The 18,094-nt window shown below is 32.6% G+C and overlaps 2 protein-coding genes and 1 long non-coding RNA gene across 9 annotated transcripts in view; 1 reads left to right on the top strand and 2 right to left on the bottom strand.

Annotated features, from left to right (window-relative positions):
• The window catches only part of LOC148623501 (tubulinyl-Tyr carboxypeptidase 2-like), a 22,164-nt gene extending 18,711 nt beyond the window's left edge, over nucleotides 1-3,453 (bottom strand). Inside the window, exons 1-3 of one of the 3 annotated variants that reach the window (XM_088565347.1) lie at nucleotides 2,942-3,453; nucleotides 2,069-2,160; nucleotides 1,458-1,514 (exon numbers count right to left, since the gene is read on the bottom strand). In XM_088565347.1, coding sequence (XP_088421473.1) covers nucleotides 1,458-1,514; nucleotides 2,069-2,160; nucleotides 2,942-3,202 — 410 coding nt within the window. In that variant the 5' untranslated portion in view covers nucleotides 3,203-3,453. The remainder of the gene's footprint in view (nucleotides 1-1,457; nucleotides 1,515-2,068; nucleotides 2,161-2,941) is intronic. The other 2 variants (XM_088565348.1, XM_088565349.1) reach the window with 2 other exon arrangements.
• LOC148623500 (uncharacterized) lies at nucleotides 1,039-18,094 on the top strand. Its single transcript, XR_015919453.1, has 3 exons — nucleotides 1,039-1,138; nucleotides 13,675-13,760; nucleotides 17,667-18,094. It is a non-coding gene; the product is annotated as an uncharacterized LOC148623500 (long non-coding RNA).
• LOC148623499 (ATP-binding cassette sub-family C member 10-like) overlaps nucleotides 10,467-18,094 on the bottom strand; it is a 42,789-nt gene continuing 35,161 nt past the window's right edge. For 3 of the 5 annotated variants that reach the window (XM_088565341.1, XM_088565340.1, XM_088565342.1), the window contains 3 exons: nucleotides 15,473-15,726; nucleotides 11,389-11,632; nucleotides 10,467-10,723 (listed from right to left, as the gene is read on the bottom strand). In XM_088565341.1, coding sequence (XP_088421467.1) covers nucleotides 10,478-10,723; nucleotides 11,389-11,632; nucleotides 15,473-15,726 — 744 coding nt within the window. In that variant the 3' untranslated portion in view covers nucleotides 10,467-10,477. Of the gene's footprint in view, nucleotides 10,724-11,388; nucleotides 11,633-15,472; nucleotides 15,727-16,594; nucleotides 16,690-18,094 lie in introns of those variants that run through there. The other 2 variants (XR_015919451.1, XR_015919452.1) reach the window with 2 other exon arrangements.

Below are 18,094 nucleotides of genomic sequence, written 5' to 3'. Positions count from 1 at the left end.
TGATCTATGAAAATGTTGATTGTTGTTGCATATATTATTATTCAACGAACTATAATTTATTACATCAAACTACAAAATTTCATTATGAAAAACTGAAACAACAAATATCAGAACATTGACATCTCAATTATCGCAACATTTTTTGATGTTTTGTGGAACAAGTGTTTTTGGACCTTGCTCATGTTAAGCATGAGCATTTTAAGGTTAAACATTTGCCGTTACAGCTGCAAACAGATGCAGGGTGGCAGTCTTACTTTACGGACCAATATTTCTGACATGCTTGAATGTGCATTATTTCATCTAATGACTTTGGATCAACTGCATAATCCTGGGAAACATACTGTCATTAAATCAACAAGGTCATCCTCTGAGTAATAGTTTTCCAAAATATCTTCTTTTGATAATATTTTATACCGATAAAACGATTTGGAATTGTTGATGATTTTGATATCAAGAATTTACAAGGAAGAATGTTTGCATATAAAATTTTTATCTTTAGTTTTGATATTTTCAAACTTATAGCCAGTAGGATCCCCCTAGTGCAAATTGGAATTCTTATTTCTCCTAGGACAAATTAGAATTTTGATTTGCACAGTGCACTGGTTACAATACAGGGCAATTTGGAATTCCAATTTGTCCTAGGAGAAATAAGATTTCCAATTTGCACTAGGATTATTCTTGATCCTACTGGATTCCAATTTGCACTGTAACATAGTACATATTTCACAGATATATATTGCCTTATTGTGTTTATACTGTCTGTGTTGACATACATTGTATGAATCAGAGTAATACTGATAGTTATTAACTGATGACTTAAAATACAATGTAAATTGCCCCTTTAATACAACAGGAGGTTTTAGCAACCATAATTTATACAGGGCAATTGCCCTGTATTAATGTAATACAGGGCACATGCCCTGTATTAATTCTGGCCCTGTATAAAAGTTAAACTTGTCCGCCATTTTGTTTGAAACAGACTATAGAATTTTGTTAGCCAAAACTGACTATAAATTTGCAGTGTTATATTAATATAGATCTATATAGAAAAGAACAGTTGGGGTGAATAAATGCATCAAGAGATCTGGAGTGTTACAGTCTTCACTAGGAAATATGTCATACTGAGCTGTATTTAAAGGTTTGTACAGATAACTCCTGTTATTTTAAGTCATCAGTTAATAAAGGGATCATAAAATAACCATTTAATAACTCTATAATATCGATCAGAGCCATCATAAGAAAAAATGATTGATTGGTTCTTATTTCAGAGATATAAAATTAATTAAAATGGGGATTCATTTCCATGTTCTATTTATAGCTAAGGTGGCACTTTAGTTTTTTGTTACAAAAATGCCTGATCCAATTTAAAAAAAAAAATACTACACAAATCAGATGGATGCTGTGCGATGGCATAAATGGTTCAGGTGAGATAAAAATGAGTATGTGCAGGTACTTACCCTGATATTGGTCTGTTTTTCCTCACTTCATAAAACTGAGTACCTGTGTGATTGTATCTAACACTCAGTTAAGGAGTAATCTACACGTAGAGGTCACTAACAAGCTTTAATCATCAAAACATTTGTTAAGATAATTTATGTTTCATCTACACATGGCACCATCACATACAGTTTTATCAAAGTACATTGAACAATTTAAGACGGGTTTCACTTACAATTTATAAACATGTTATATCCATAATTCATATTAGAATATATAATACCTTGATTCATGCACATTTGTATATGATGTATAATCAATTCAATCCATTGTACAATTTAAGTTGATTTTAGTATCTTTTACCTCTTTATCTGGTCAGGATCTTAAACCCTCTCAAATTTCAATAACAATTTAAATTCATAGCTGTATCAATTCAAATTGTCCCAACTGTTCAGGGTATGAACTCAGCAGTCGTATAATTTTTTTTTGCAGTTATATGAAAAGTATATGTAAAAATAGTATCATCATGAAAAATGAAAACTGAATATATATCACTTGCAGCGCAAATACACACATACATATATTCTTTTTCATTTTGGTTTATGCTTAGTTGGATGAACTAATTGGATACTGTAAATTTCTCATATAAGCCTGAACTTTTTCAATCCTATCTGGTATAGGGGTTGAAGACGAAAAATTTATAGGTGGTGCCTGTAATGGAATCTGAAAGAACAAAAATATATAATCAATACCCAGTTTAACATATTTACAGCTTTTATTTTTGAAGAAAAATCATATTGTTCTCATTTACCATCAGGGTTGGACCATTATGGCATCAATTACTTTGAAAAATTCTTTAAAGTTACATGATCAATTTTGTTTAATTTCTCAAATCTGTAAATTAGTACATTTGTTTTTAGATGAAATACCATCAAATGTGATGCAAAAAAAAAACAAAAAAAAAAACAAGATGTAGCAAATTTTAGGAAAGAATATTTATGATCACTGTGCAACCCATGATACAGGGACTGATGCTAAGTAGGGTACAGAATTCAAACTCAATCACTTCTTTTTTAAAACAATATCAAATCTTTCACATCTTAAAGTAGTAAAGTTTTAACCTCTCAATGTTTTCAGAAAAACGTAAAATTCTGACAGGAAAGTGAGAAATAGTCATATTAATAGTTTGGTATGGTAACTTCCAGTTACACATTTTTGACCTTTTGCAATCTGAAAACTAATCAAACAAGAAATATTAGAAAAATACACATCATTTTCATGACTAGAAATGAATTGAAATGGAATTTAGCACATCTCATGCAATTTTGCAGTTCTTAGCATACTGTAATAATGAATACACAATGTATTTAAGCACATCATTATTCAGGTACCAGGAAAAGTTGTTACAGGTTACCCAGTTTAGACCTAAAATTAGATCACATTCATTTTCTTCTAATTGACAGAAATTAAATATAACCCCCTATTTCCATTGTCTTGTCTTTACCTGGGGAAGATCTGTACTGTTTCTTATCTTTTTCACCATTTCATAACTGTCTGGATGTATTTTTGCAACATGGTCCCACATTCTCTCCCATGTTCTATTGTCAATAGGAAACCCACTTTTGTTGACCCAGAACAGAACACCGTTTTCCTCTTGCACATCTTCATCCGCATGTCCAGACTTCGAACTTTTAACTGCTTTAATTCTAACACATTCATCATCATCTTTTTCCTTTGATCTCAACAAAGATCCAAAAAATGACATTACTACGCCGAAGTTTTTAAGGCCATGAACCGGCACAATAACAGAACAGACGTCACTTTGGTTTCAAATTTAAATGCTTCCTTATAATTTGATTTTTCTACATCTGGACAGTCGATTAAAGTACACACTTCTTAATTTGTTTACATCGTTGTCAGAATGGATCACGGTCAATAAATGATTCAGGAACTGTCCTTAACAAGCAAGCGGCTATATGATTAGGAATCGATCTAACTAAATACCTATTACATAATTTATTTCGAAGAGAACAGATATGTAATTAGAAATCAGGACTTTATAAGGGCTTTACATCATAAATTAGAATGCAGCAATTTTTTTCATTCCTGAAAGCAGACCTATAAATGTTGCATTATATGTCTCTGCTGAAACCCTCCATTTTCTATTTCACTTGCTGTATTTACTTAAGTTCTAGTCCAGGAGGGAAAATTAGAAATCTGCTATGTGTATTAAAAGTATATCTAATGATTAAAAGAGGAAGATATTTGTATATTCCTATTACATCAAAAAAGAAGAACATTTTGTCCTTGACTGAGAAAATATCCAATATACAAGTGGATAAAAATTTATATAATGTCAGCAACAAAATGACATACTTATTATAAATGGGCACTAATTCATGTAAATTTCTGAAGTTGATTTCCTCTTTCATCTCAAACTGTTTGAGGATAAGGATTTATCTGTTTTAAAGAGTAATCAATGGAACTAAGATTCTAGCAGAAATCAAAAGAATGTAATCCTGGGACAAAGACCACACAGGGAAAACACACACAACAAAGAACATAAAATAACCAAAACAATACTTACAAATCAACAACAGTAAATGGGCAAATCGGACTCCACTATAAACTGGGAGCATGCACCAGGTGCACTGGTAGGGTAAGCTTCCTCTGCTTTTCTAGAAACACCCATGGAGTTGTTCATAAAAAGTCAAGTCCAGGGTAGATGAAAGAGGAAAATAAGACTATTACATGCTGAACAAATCGGTTCTCATGGTGCAGATGAACATGCGCTGTAAGGATCCACTCCTCAAGTTCATGATGATGACCATAAAACTTCTGTAGTGATGATTTCAATCTTGTAACAACATAACCCTTTTCCAGAAGTCTATTTGTAAGAAGTCAAGTGCGGTTTAATAGAAAAGTCTGTGAAGGTTACAGACCACCAATTCGACCAATGAGCATTTGGAACGTACGCAAAAATAGTCCTACGCAGAAATTACCCCTGTTCCTCATAGTGCTGTGAAAAAAGTTCTCATCTTATTTAAAAAAATTAAACAGTTTCTGAAAGGAAAAACATTTCTGTACAATTTATAGGTGCATTTTGCTTCTTGTGATGTGAAGCCTAATCTCCATAATGATTTCTATATATACCCCTATCTTGTGAAAACACTGGGATTTCCCATGCTATTTATAGACCCTTCACTTCCGGTGACCAGTACTTCACTGCAAGTCTGCTAACCCCACATGCCATTCTGAGGATTGTGAGCTGACATATGTAGAATCATGCTGATATATAGTCCTCTGCAGGTAGAAGTTAAGGTAAAGTCCAGAGAAGCCATTGAATATTGTGAAATTAGCATAGAAGCCTATGGGAAGTGGAATTAGTGGTTTCTAGCCTGAAGTTACAGCAAGCTCTGGCACAACGTATGAGTTATAATATAAAAACTCCATATATACACAGGTGTGAAGGGATGACGCCACAGATGAAAGGAAAGTTGACAATAAGGAATAAAAAGTCATAGCTTTTGTTGTACAGTTTGGTCACTAATTTTGACAAAAAATAGATTAAAAAGGTAGAATAAAATGAAATTAAAAGAAAAGCATGAAATAAATTTAGCTATTCATGTTACTTAACAAAGTATGTCGCCTCCTTAACATATGAAATATCAAATTAGCCGACTTATATTGCATTTCAACATTTTGCAATAAGAGTACAAATTACTATAGTACACAAAATTATAGAAAAGGAATTGTTAATGATCATAGCTTTATAAAATTACTTAAATATATTAAACTCAAGACACTAAAGATATCACCACTTATCAGAAAATGAACCTTAGTGACTCAAATACAAGGGCTCATCATACATGGTAGATTTAATAATAAGGCATTGACCATTATATACTGAGGGGGCCTGAGATTATTTTGAAAAAAAATTAAACTGTTCCTAATTAGAGCCAAAAAATACTTTTTAGACAGAAATTAAAATTATGATTCAAATACTTCTATCATCCCTTAACAATGTAGATTTTCAAATACATTTTTATAACTCTGCCTGTTGCTGAAAAAAATTAGTTATCACACATATGCAAAACATTTTATCCAACTCAACATAAAATCCCAGCCCCCTACCTTGAGGAAAAACAGTCTGTGCCTGATGCACATAATATGTGCACAATTCAATTTTGCTGTAAGGCAGCTTTATTCAAAGTCCTCAACCACAAGCTGTAAAATATTTTAAATCCTTTTTCATCATATTTCAGTATTTTTATTTGCTCGAACACATTTTCAATAAATGGTCGTGACATACAATACAAAAACTTATGAGGATCATTTTATCAATGGATAATTTCTTTCAATTTATTACGGTTTTCAAGATATTGTCTAAAAACTGTAAAAGCAACATGATGTTTTGCCTTCCAAGGGCAATAACTCTAATAAGGAGTGTTCCTAGAACTTAGAGCCTATAAAGATCAAGCCTAAGAAGGAAAGTCATCTAAATCTTTTCTAATTCTTTATTTCTCTAACTATCATATAGATTTTGAGATAAAACTTGATATGAATGGTTTTACCCTTATGTTCTATAGATATGGTGGCCATGTTCGTTATTGATATAATCTATGAAGTAGACAACCTGGTAAAGCTAGGGGCAAACCAATGAGATTTGTTATACAAACCTGACTGACCACAATAACAACAGATAAATAAAACATTGGCTTTTCAATGGCTACAACAGAGGAAGGGCATCCAAATCTGGATTGGTACAGGGAGAATGATGCCTTGCCAGGAGGTTCTGGGACAATCATAAAATACCCTATTTTTAAAAATTTGTAACAGGAATTTTGGGTATGGCATGCTTTACCAACAAAAATTATTGGTACAGCGCTAGCAATACCTGCCATACCAGTGGCTATGCAACTGAAAAAATAACTGAAATTTGTTGTTGAGCTTATATGAAAGATACTCTCTAACAGTAAATTCTTTCATAATTGTATGCCTCAACAACTAAAAGTTGGGGAGGAATATTGTTTAACCCTCATCTGTCTCTTTGTCTGTCGAACACATTTTGGCATGATAACTCAAAAACACTCGCACCAATATACATGTATTAAATTGAAACTTTTAGAAAGTATAGATATCCATACTGGAAATTAAGATTTAAAATTTTTGAAAAATTTCAATGTTTCATTTTCACTTTATTACAGAAATTTATTCATTTTAAAAACGTAGTGTTTTCCAGTTTTCCCATAATAACCCAAAAATACCTTCCACAAATTATATCTAAACTTGTCTATATTCATTGTGGAATGCTCCCTTTAATTTTGAAAAAAAATCATTTCTGAGTTACAGAAGTTTAATTGTAAAAAGAGGGGAGGGGGTTGTTTTCCAGTTTTCGCATGATAACCCCAAAACACTTCCACCAACTATGAGAAAGTGCACCGGTATATATCTTTAGTGGTAAAACACCTTTTAATTTTCTGAAAAACTTTCATTTGAAGACACTTGTGGGAACTTGTGATATGTGAAATTTTGTGATGGTATTTCATCCAAAATCAGCATGGCGAAAACCAATCCTACTTTTAGCATAAAACTTTAAAAATATTTTCATCTATCATTATACGTGTTATTCTTCATGCACATGCATATATTAATGAAGTTTGAACCAAATCTACTAAGCAGCTTAAAAGCACAGTGAAAAGTTGTTTATTTATTGTGTTGCCCAAGTGCCAATAGACAGATCTTTCATGTGCAGGGGCATTATCTGTGTCTCCTAGACAAAGATATTTTTAGGCTAGTTCTACTTTTGGGAGTTTTGGCTAAAAAATGTATCCATATGGAGTGCAAGGGCATCTATGTGTCTAGTTTATATTTACTTCAAAATTGAAACAAGATTGCTACATATAGCAATATGTCCCCTGCAGCAGTTAAAAGTTGAAGTGCTTAACTTCTGTAAATATGTAGAATAAAAATCATGGTGCAATGTGATCAATAACATATTATGATTAACAATCCAGCAAAATTTAAGCAAAATCAATACAGCAGTCTCAAAGGAATTTTGTCCACTAAGTGTTCCAAAAGTGTAGCATGAACAAATTTAACAAAGTCCAATAATGCCTGTAAAATTTGTCAAATCAAAATAGTGTTCAATATGAACAACTACATATAGTGATTAACAAACATGGAAAATTTGAAAAAAAAAATATTGAGCTGTTTCTAAGGAGTTGAATCCACAAAGTGTTCTATAGTATAGCATGTACAAATTAAACAAATCCATTACTCCTGTAAAATTTGGGTAATAAAAATTGTGGTGCAATTTGATCAACTTCAAATGGTGACGAACAATCCTACAAAATTTGAACAAAATCCGTTGAGCAGTTTCTTTGGAGTTGTGTCCACAAAGTCAAGTGTAAGGGCACACTTAGGTAGTACAATATAGTTAGATCATTTCTGAAAATTTGGTCTCATTTTGTTGAAATAAAGCTGTTTTGAGGCAGTCCACACAGAAATTTCTTGTGTTTTGTCATAAAACAAGTGCATATTTTTTAAATCCTTGGTGTGTGGAGGTTCAAGTCATTTATAAGTAATTTAGTGATTATTCTTATGAAATCCAGTAGCTATGGTAACATACTGAAAAAAATATTACTGAGTTTTAGTACAAATCAGGGGTGCCTTTCCAAAACTAACAGCCAAATACTATGTTTTATAAAATATCAGGCACTTAGACACTATCACAGGATGAAAGCATGCATGGAGTAGGTGGAAAAAAGGTAAAAATAATAAGACCCTTTTCGATTCATTCTCTCACAATTTTAGTCCCAAAAGTTCGTGCAAAATAAGGTATTTTGAAAATCAGCCATCTGATGCTGAGGAGAGAACCTAATACGGCAGGAGACTGAAACGTTCCTGATACCCTTTTTCATTTAAATTACACCTGTTACCATAACATATATTACATCTGTCTATGTATAAATGCTTATCTACATTTAAACAATATATCCACCAAATTTCAACTTTTAATTTTAAGTTTTTCAAAATTTAACCGGGGTAACTTGGTGTGCGAAACAGTACGCCTTAATGTAACTGTATAGTGCACCCTTAAGGAGAAGGGAACTTTTTAAGTTGTGTATGTCTTGTAATTTTTCGAAAGGTCTATTGGTATGGAATTAAAAAATTCCAGATTTATTAAAACTGAACATAAGATATTGATTCTATAGCAAATCTAATACTTGGTCTGCTCCCCCAGATTGGGGATAATTCTGCCTTGCTAATACTTGGTCTGCTCCCCCAGGTTGGGGATAATTTTGCCTTGCTAATACTTGGTCTGCTCCCCTAGATTGGGGATAATTTTGCCTTGCTAATACTTGGTCTGCTCCCCTAGATTGGGGATAATTTTGCCTTGCTAATACTTGGTCTGCTCCCCTAGATTGGGGATAATTTTGCCTTGCTAATACTTGGTCTGCTCCCCCAGATTGGGGATAATTCTGCCTTGTGTTCTGCTACATGCATTCATATAATGAAAAAGGCTATATACATGGCAAAAATGAGAAAACACATTAAGACACAGATTTTTTTCACACTATGGGCACTGAAAAAGTATTTATTTGATGTTTTTATCTCATCATTGGTTTTCATACTCCAAAAAATAGCATATGAGGATGAAAGTATAGAAAATCATGGAGTTTTCCCAAAACATAAGACTGGGTACTAAAAGGCTTGTTTTGACTTTCTTTTCTGCATTGCAATACTTATTTGCACAGAAAAAGTTTGTTCGGTTATCCATTTTATTTATTATAAGCTAAAGAAGTAACATTTTTTACTTAAAAGTGGTAAGAATAGCACATATCACAAGAAGATACAAGAATATCTTCTATGACGTCGCATTTGAAATGATGAAAATTCAGAAAATTTGGTTGCTAAGGACTTATATGCACTAAACAATTAAATTTCTTAACACAAACTACATTTTCTTACTCAGTACACCTTAACCTATACAAGAAATTATGGTTTCTATGGTGAAAATCCTATTTTTTTTCAGATGTAGAGTTCCTGAAAAAAATGCCATAAGGTAGTACAATACAGTTAGATCATTTCCGAAAATTTGGTCTCATTTTGTTGAAATAAAGCTGTTTTGAGGCAGTCCACACATAATTTTCTAGTGTTTTGTCATATTTTTTAAATCCTTAGTGTGTGGAGGTTCAAGTCATTTATAAGTAATTTAGTGATTATTCTTATGAAATCCAGTAGCCATGGTAACATACTGAAAAAAATATCACTGAGTTTTAGTACAAATCAGGAGTGCCTTTCCAAAACTAACAGCCAAATACTATGTTTTATAAAATATCAGGCACTTAGACACTACCACAGGATGAAAGCATGCATGGAATAGGTGGAAAAAAGGTAAAAATAATAAGACCCTTTTCGATTCATTCTCTCACAATTTTAGTCCCAAAAGTTCATGCAAAATAAGGTATTTTGAAAATCAGCCATCTGATGCTGAGGAGAGAACCTAATACGGAAAGAGACTGAAACGTTCCAGATACCATTTTTCATTTAAATTACACCTGTTTACCATAACATATATTACATCTGTCTATGTATAAATGCTTATCTACATTTAAACAATATATCCACCAAATTTCAACTTTTAATTTTAAGTTTTACAAAATTTGACCGGGGTAACTTGGTGTGCGAAACAGTGTGCCTTAATGTTACTGTACAGTGCACCCTTATGGAAGCACTGACAGATACCAGTATATCTATGTCACCTTCCACATTGCAGTTGAGTAAAATAACCATACTTCCGAAGAACTTCACACCTTAACATCTATTATTTACAAAAAAAAAAGTTTCTGAGACAAACTTTTATAAGTTTATGAAATGAAGAGGACAACAACACCCATAAGTTTATGATGAAGAGGATGACAACAACAATGGAGGCAAAATGGTGTTACTAGCTCATGCCATAGGGAAATCAGAAACAACTAGGAAAGTGATCTGTCAAATACATATGCTAATGAAAAAATATCTGGAAGAAGTATTATTTATTTCCATGAACCAATTTGTAAAAGAGAGATTCATTATCCTGTAGTAATTTATTTGGTTGATCAAACTCTGCGACATGTCCCTCACACATGACTAAAACTCTATCATAGTTCAGTATAGTGTTGGTTCGATGAGCTATAGTTAACACTGTACTGCTATGAAATTCTTCTTTTATTCTCTCCTGAATAAACTGGTCAGTTTCAGCATCAATACTAGCTGTAGCTTCATCAATACACAATACCTGCAAGGATATTACAGTTTGTAACTGTATTTTATACCAAATGAGTATTTCAACCAAAAAAATGAGAAAACAATGACATTGATTAAAAAATAAAAAGAATGAAGACATACAACAGTTTTTTTAAGGTACTATCATATAGCTTTATTTTTATAACCATATACACAGACAATGTACCTTCAAATGCAGAGACCTAATAGGGATGGTGTGCTGACAAGCTGCTTCACTAGTATGTATTTTAGAAAATTACTAAACAAATGGAATCCTAGCTATCCATAAAGTTTCGTGAAAGTCGGTTGAGTAGTTTAAGGGGATTTTTTATGACAAACTGTGTGACTGACAAACTTATTTAAATTTAGTCACCTCCTAATGCATCCTAATGCTCAAGTTGTAGCACAAAAACCAAGTGTTAACAGATGACAACAATGATAGTACAATACCAATAGATGATCACAAAGTTTTTATATTGTATATAATATACTGGAACTTGTGTAAATGCACTTTATATACTATGAAACACAATTCTTCTTCAAAATGGTGAGAAAGTATTGTACAATCTGCCAATATGTTCAACACTTATAAACAGAATATTAAAAAAAAAATTGGCAGCTGTCAAATTAAAGGTTGGTTAAGGAGAATTCATTACTTCTAAAGGATGTAATACAAACCCTTGCTTTTGTAAGTAATGCTCTGGCTAAACAGACAAGTTGTCTTTGTCCAACAGAGAAATGTTTGCCTCGTTCTCCAACATTCACATCGAGGCCACCAAGCCTGTCTACTGGCACTTTAAGATGGCAACGTTCTAATACACTGTAGAGATCTGAATCACTGTAGGATAACATGGGATCTAAGTTTTCTCTGACAGTACCACTGAATAAAAATGGATCTTGTGGTATTATGGCAAGTCGGGACCTAAAAAAATAAACCATGGCATGATAGAAATCTTATGACTAAAGGCTCTTAAGAGCCTGAATCCCTCATCTGGAAAAAGTAAATTAGGATGGCCATACTATTTGATCAAGCAGAACAGAAATTAAAATCAATTATAGAAGATCTATCCCCTTTCATAAGGTTATCACCAAGACATCAGGAAAAGGCTTGTTACTGGTCCCTATTTGGATTTATTTGTAATTGGTTCTAGGCACAAACTCCAAAATAATCCCAGCTTTCCTATGGTGGTATGGCTACTAGTAATACAATTTCTCACTATTCACCATATCTGTTAATCAAGTTGGTGTTGGGACATCAGGAAAATGCTTAGATCTGACCCACTTTTCATCCCTCATTCCTGAACAGTTTACGTCTTAACCCACAAAATCAATCACAGTCTGAACTTTAAGATGTAGAATATTGTGGAAAAGTTTTATTGACACTGGAGTTAAATAATTAAGTTCTATAAAATATTTTCATTTGGTCCACTAATTACAAAACAGTTGGGGCCAAAACCCCCCAAAATCAATAACCTCCTTCCTTTGTGGCTAGGAACTTTGTTATAAAATTTCATTAAGATCAACAAACTACATGTAAAATTTAAATTATCACCTGAAAACCAAGTGTTTAGGAATGATGACAAATGACAATGACCACACCCTACCATTATTAAACCACAATCTTTTTTGTCACCATATACTAAACAAAATAAACAGTCCGTTGCCCTTTTAACTTGTCCTTATGCTTTTAATGAATTTATATGATTGACTACAAATACTGTGATCCAAAAAAAAAAAGTAAATAAAAAATGCACAAAAAAATCGAAAAAAATTTGGCACTATTAAGGCAACCTCAAGTTTAACTAAGTTACACATTTCTGTCTTGTTCAAAACACACAGATTACCAAGTACCTTTTATAATTATTTGTCGATCATCATAACAAATGGTCCATTTTCAACGATTTTTCAACAAATAAAATTTCCTTGGCCGTTTCAGCCTTTTTTTAAAGAGTAAAATTTCAAAACACTGAAATGTAAAATTTGACATTTATACAAATCGGAAGGGAGCTTACCTCAATAGATATGAACAATTCACCAAAGTTTCATAAAAGTTAATGAAAGTGTTTTTGAGTAATTGTGCCAAAACTTGAAAATCCGCCTTTTTTTTTTAGAATAAAAATTCATTACACAGAAAAGATGAATCTAAAATTTATAAAAATTGAAAGGGAGCTTACGTCAATAGATATGAACAATTAAAAAAAGTTTCATAAAAGTTGGTGAAAGTGTTTTTGAATTATTGTCCGGAAACTTGAAAATCTCCCTTTTTTAAGTATAAAAATTCATTACATGGAAAAGATATATCTGAACTTTATAAAAATGGAAAGGGAGCTTATGTCAATAGGTATAGACAATTCACCAAAGTTTCATAAAAGTTAATGAAAATGTTTTTGAGTTATTGTCCGAAAACTTGAAAATCTCCCTTTTTTTTAAGTAAAATAAAGTTGACAATGGTACAACTTTCCGAAAATCCATTACATCCTTCATTTTGTGCATTATAAAGATAGGACATAATTGCTTCAACTATTTTTGTGGAAATAAACCACTAGAGTCCCCTAAAATCTTTCGTAACCCAGTGTTAGCCAATCATTTGCATGATATGAGTGACCCCGACCATCAGCTAACTGTTCCTATACTTGGTTTAATTTTACTTTTCGTGCTAACATATATATTCAATACTGTTAGACCCGGTTTGCAATCATAAGTGGTATTTGTAATACATGACAGGTAGAGGGTTTTATTAACGCCCTCGGCTATCATTTGGGGTCTCATGGAGGGTGTAAAACATTGAGGCATTTACACAGTCCCTGGGCATAATCATACCCATGAAAGTTGGTCATGGTGTATTCAGGAAAATTAGTTGTGACCACAGTCATTCATTAAATTCATTAAATGCATTATCACATGATTTAATATCACCCTGTGACCCATTGATCCAATTTGTAATCTGTACGCTATATATTGTAGAGCCTACAGCATTTGCTGAATCTTTGACCCAGCAAAATACTTCTCGGAATTAAATCAACACTTCCAAGTGCATGTACAACAGAAAGGTAGGTCAACTTAATGGTGCATGCCAGTCAATTGATGAGAAATCTCCAAGGCCAGAAAAAATGTTTCCAATCACCATTCTAAAATGTTGTCGGGTCGGTAGGTAGGGATTTATTTTTATTTAAAATTTTTAAAATGGAATAAGTCATAGTGACACTAAACTTGAAATACAATGAACCAAATATGTGAAAACTAATAGACTCAGTCCACCGCCTAATCCCTTTTGGGTTTCGGTGCTCGAGATAATATTTTGTTTTGACGAGGGTGGTCAAAACAAAAAATAATTAATTCAAGTGCCGAATCCCAAAAGGGATTATCCACAACCAAGAGCACACTCACAGCATGTGTGTTTACTATCGAATCTAAATATAAACAACTTATACTTATGGTTTTCCTTCAACTTTTTTCTGAAAGACAATCAGTAGACTTTATAATTATTTTTTCCTTCAAAATAACAAAAACTTTTGGGTAGGGGTCTGAAGGAGGGTCGGTAGGGTGACCGGAAACATAACATATTTTTAGGCCTTATAGGATGGTCTATTTATTACTCCAGCAGTGCTAAAGGTTGTCTGAGGAATCTGTTGAGTTGGGGTTGTCCAATTAGCTGCCCATTATTGTAATATGAGGTTTCGGGGACTCTACATTATACATATAGACATTATGTACACATTAAAGTACAATGTACATGTAAATACATTCCTGAGGAGCTCCAACCATTGGTCAATACTTAACATGGCATATCAAGTTCAGCACATCCATGCAAGTACACTTTCAAGAAAGAGGCATTGTTATACGTATATGACTTGTGTTATGATTATGGTAAGCCATTGTGTAATTTGTTCCCCATATATTGATGTCAGTAGGTATTTAGTTACATATGTTAATGGATATTTATCAACATATGCACAATTCAATTATTGATATCAATAAATGGAGGAGTTTTCTAGACAATGCAAACACATTCAAGACAATACCAGTCTGTGTGCACACTTGTTTAAGTAAAAAAATTCATAACATGGAAACGAAAATTCTGTAATTTAATCGAAAGGGAGCTTAGTTCAGTAGATATGAACAATTAACCAAAGTTTCATAAAAGTAGGTGAAAGAGTTTTTGAGTTATTGTCCGAAGTGTGGATGACGGACGGACAGACGACGGTATACCATAATACATCAAAACTTAGACGGGCGTATAAAAACTGTTTAGGTAGTCATTGAAGTACAATCAAGCTGAAAAGCTTTAACACAGTACAACTCTCAAAATTTAAATAGTTCCCATGAAAGGTTTTTGGGCTACAACATGCTATGGGTCAGACGCACACACATATGAACAGCAGTAAAACTTACTGCATCCAATCCTTAAAGGTGGTGGAAAAAAACTTCTATAAAAAATTAAAATAGCAAGTACACTATGGAATAACATCATAATTATTCCTTGAAAGATTCATTTACAATTGGTTCAGAAAGAGTTTTGGATAATTACCGGTATAGCCTGAAAATTTCATGGAAATCCAACAAGTTGTTTAGAAGTAGTTAATAATATAAAGTGTGGCAGAAGATTGGAAAGAAAGATGGATGGATGAATATCCTTATCTAGATATACTGGTCTGCTTTAAAGCAGAGTTAAGAAGATATAAAAAAAAAAAGGACATCACACCTTTTAAATCTTTCATAATTTGGCTTAGAAAGTGTGATAAATTTTTAACAAAGAAAGTACCTGATGTCTTTAAGATCTATAAGTTGTAGATTAGTGTTGTCTAAGGTAATACATCCACTACTGATTTCCACTATTCTATATAATGCCAAAAATAGACTGGATTTACCAGATCCTGTTCTTCCCACAATACCAATCTTTTCACCAGGATGTGTATGAAATGTTACATTAGATAATGCATTAGATAGGCCATCACGGTATTGCAGATAAACATTCTTGAAATGAACTATACCTGCTGTAGGCCAAACTGGTGATACCTTGAATAAAGAAGTAAATATTGATATATTACAATAGTTAAATATAATACTACAGACAATAATCATTTGGGTACAAGTTCATTACTGCCACAAATTATTTCAATTTCAATAGGACAATTACTATAATTTCATTATGTTGCAGAACCCTATACACAGTGTTCTTCCTTCTTTGATATCTCAAACATATTAAAGAAAAATCGGCATGAAACTGACTATCAGATCTAATATTTTAATTTGAATGTTAAAACAAAATATTATAACCTCAAACAGAACTTAAAAGTCTTCAAGTAAATTTAAATGGGTATGTATCTTTTATTTAATCTAATTTTGTGAAAAATTTATGCAATTGTTGTATCATTAATTTAATATAATTGTACTTTTGTTCAAGGTTATAAACAACAAACATGATTGCTGCAAGTAATCATACGGCCCCATCAACTGCAAAAAAAGTTAAAATGCAAAAGTCTCATTACTCTTGTAAAATACTAGAGGTCTCAATAAACACTTCTAAGGTTTCCATTACTTTACATGTTAAACAAGTAACAGTAAGTATCACTGTGAATTTCCAGGACAAATGACATCTTAAAGTTGCATACCATTGCGAAGCTTGGAAAATAAGGCTTTCAAAATCATTATGTTAATGGTACAATGATCATAGAAAATCTTCAAAAAATTTACTATCATAAATAATACTGAAAATCCACATTTTTACCTTTTCTACTAACTGGCAGCTTGGAGGCAAATTACTCACACATGTAAACAATATTCATACACTTTTGTAGTAAATTACATATATGATTTTAAAGTACACATTCTCAGCTTTATTTTGACTACTTTTGATCAAAATACACACAAATAATGCACTTACAATGCATAGATCTAGGTTCAGTGTGTTTTTGGTACTGCACAGGGGGGTGGCTATTTGACCTGGAAGTGGTTAGTGAGACCAGAATCAAATTCACACTGCAATAAGATCAACTATAGCATGTACACATTCAACAAAGTCCCATCACTCAAGTAAAATTTGTTGAATAAAAATTGGGGTGCAAAATGTACATATATACATATGGTGATTAACAATTCTACAAAAAATTAAGCAAAATTTGTTGAGTGGTTTCTTAGGAGTTGCATCTACAAAGTGTTCCTATAGTATAGCATGTACAAACTAAACAGTTCCCATAACTCTTGTAAAACTCACTGAATTAAGTCAAATCAAAATGACCTGCAATATGATCAACTGCACATGGTGATTAATAATCATATACAATTTGGACAAAATCTGATGAGCAACAAGGATTTGTGTCATCAAAGTCAAGCGTGATGGACCCAAAAATGCACACATGGACACCAATATTTCTATTACCCCTTCTACGTACTGGCCGGGGACATCAACAAGTGGCTCCCAAGAGCCTAAATCACTTACCTGGTTAAATTTTGTCTTTCAAGGGCAATAAATTTAACAAGGAATTGTCCAAAATTTTTACTCAAGAAGACTTCAGTAGGACTTATCAGAAGGATCATTTCAGCAATTGAAAGTTTCTATCTATTATAGTTTGCAAGATTTTGGCTGAAAACTGTAAAAAAAACCAAAAAAAACCCATCATTTTCATCTTTCAAGGGCATTATCTCTTACAAAGAGTCGTGTGACAACTTTGATCAGAGACTTTTGTAGGCATTAAAATAAGGATCATTTCAGCAATTGAAAGAATTTGGCTAAACCTAACGGTTTGGTAAACATAATAAGCTAAAAAAACTACTGTCTGATCCCTATGTTCAATTATGTTCCAACAAAGTTTAACAGATTAAAATGAAAATTTGACCTCCTGTGGATCTTTATGTCAGAATTTGGCTAAACCTAACAGTTTTGGAGATATATGCGAAAAACTACTGTCTGACCTCTGTGTTCTATTTTGAGTAATGGCAGCCATGTTTTTCGACAGATCAAAAATTCCACATCAGTTCTATGCAAGATACCCCAAAGAACATTCATAGCAAGTTTGGTTCCAATTGGTCAAGTAGTGTGGAAGGAGAAGAGTTTTGAAAAATTGTTAATGATGATGACAGACAAGGAGGACACCAGACAATGGACGGAATGTGATGGCAATAGCTCACATGGACTTCGGCTAGGCGAGCTAAAAAAGTACTAGTATTGGTTTTGAAGTAATTTTTTGCTTAAAAAGTTCAACCTTATGCAAAAAACAATCTGTGGCCCTGAGAATTCAAAGCAATATTTGAAAATATTTTTAACATGAACAAAAAATGAGAAACTTGAGTAATGGAAATGGCAAGTGTTAAGTGAAAGTGGAACTATATTCAAACTTAATCAGCCAATCATCTATATCTTGCCATAAACCAGCATTCAAGTCTG

Source organism: Perna viridis, chromosome 2 (genome assembly GCF_037379345.1).
Source record: "Perna viridis isolate PV_CMFRI_1.1 ecotype Kerala chromosome 2, ASM3737934v1, whole genome shotgun sequence".
NCBI lineage: Eukaryota > Metazoa > Mollusca > Bivalvia > Mytilida > Mytilidae > Perna > Perna viridis.
The sequence above is the reverse complement of the archived record's forward strand: the minus strand, read 5'-3'. Positions and strand labels throughout refer to the sequence as shown.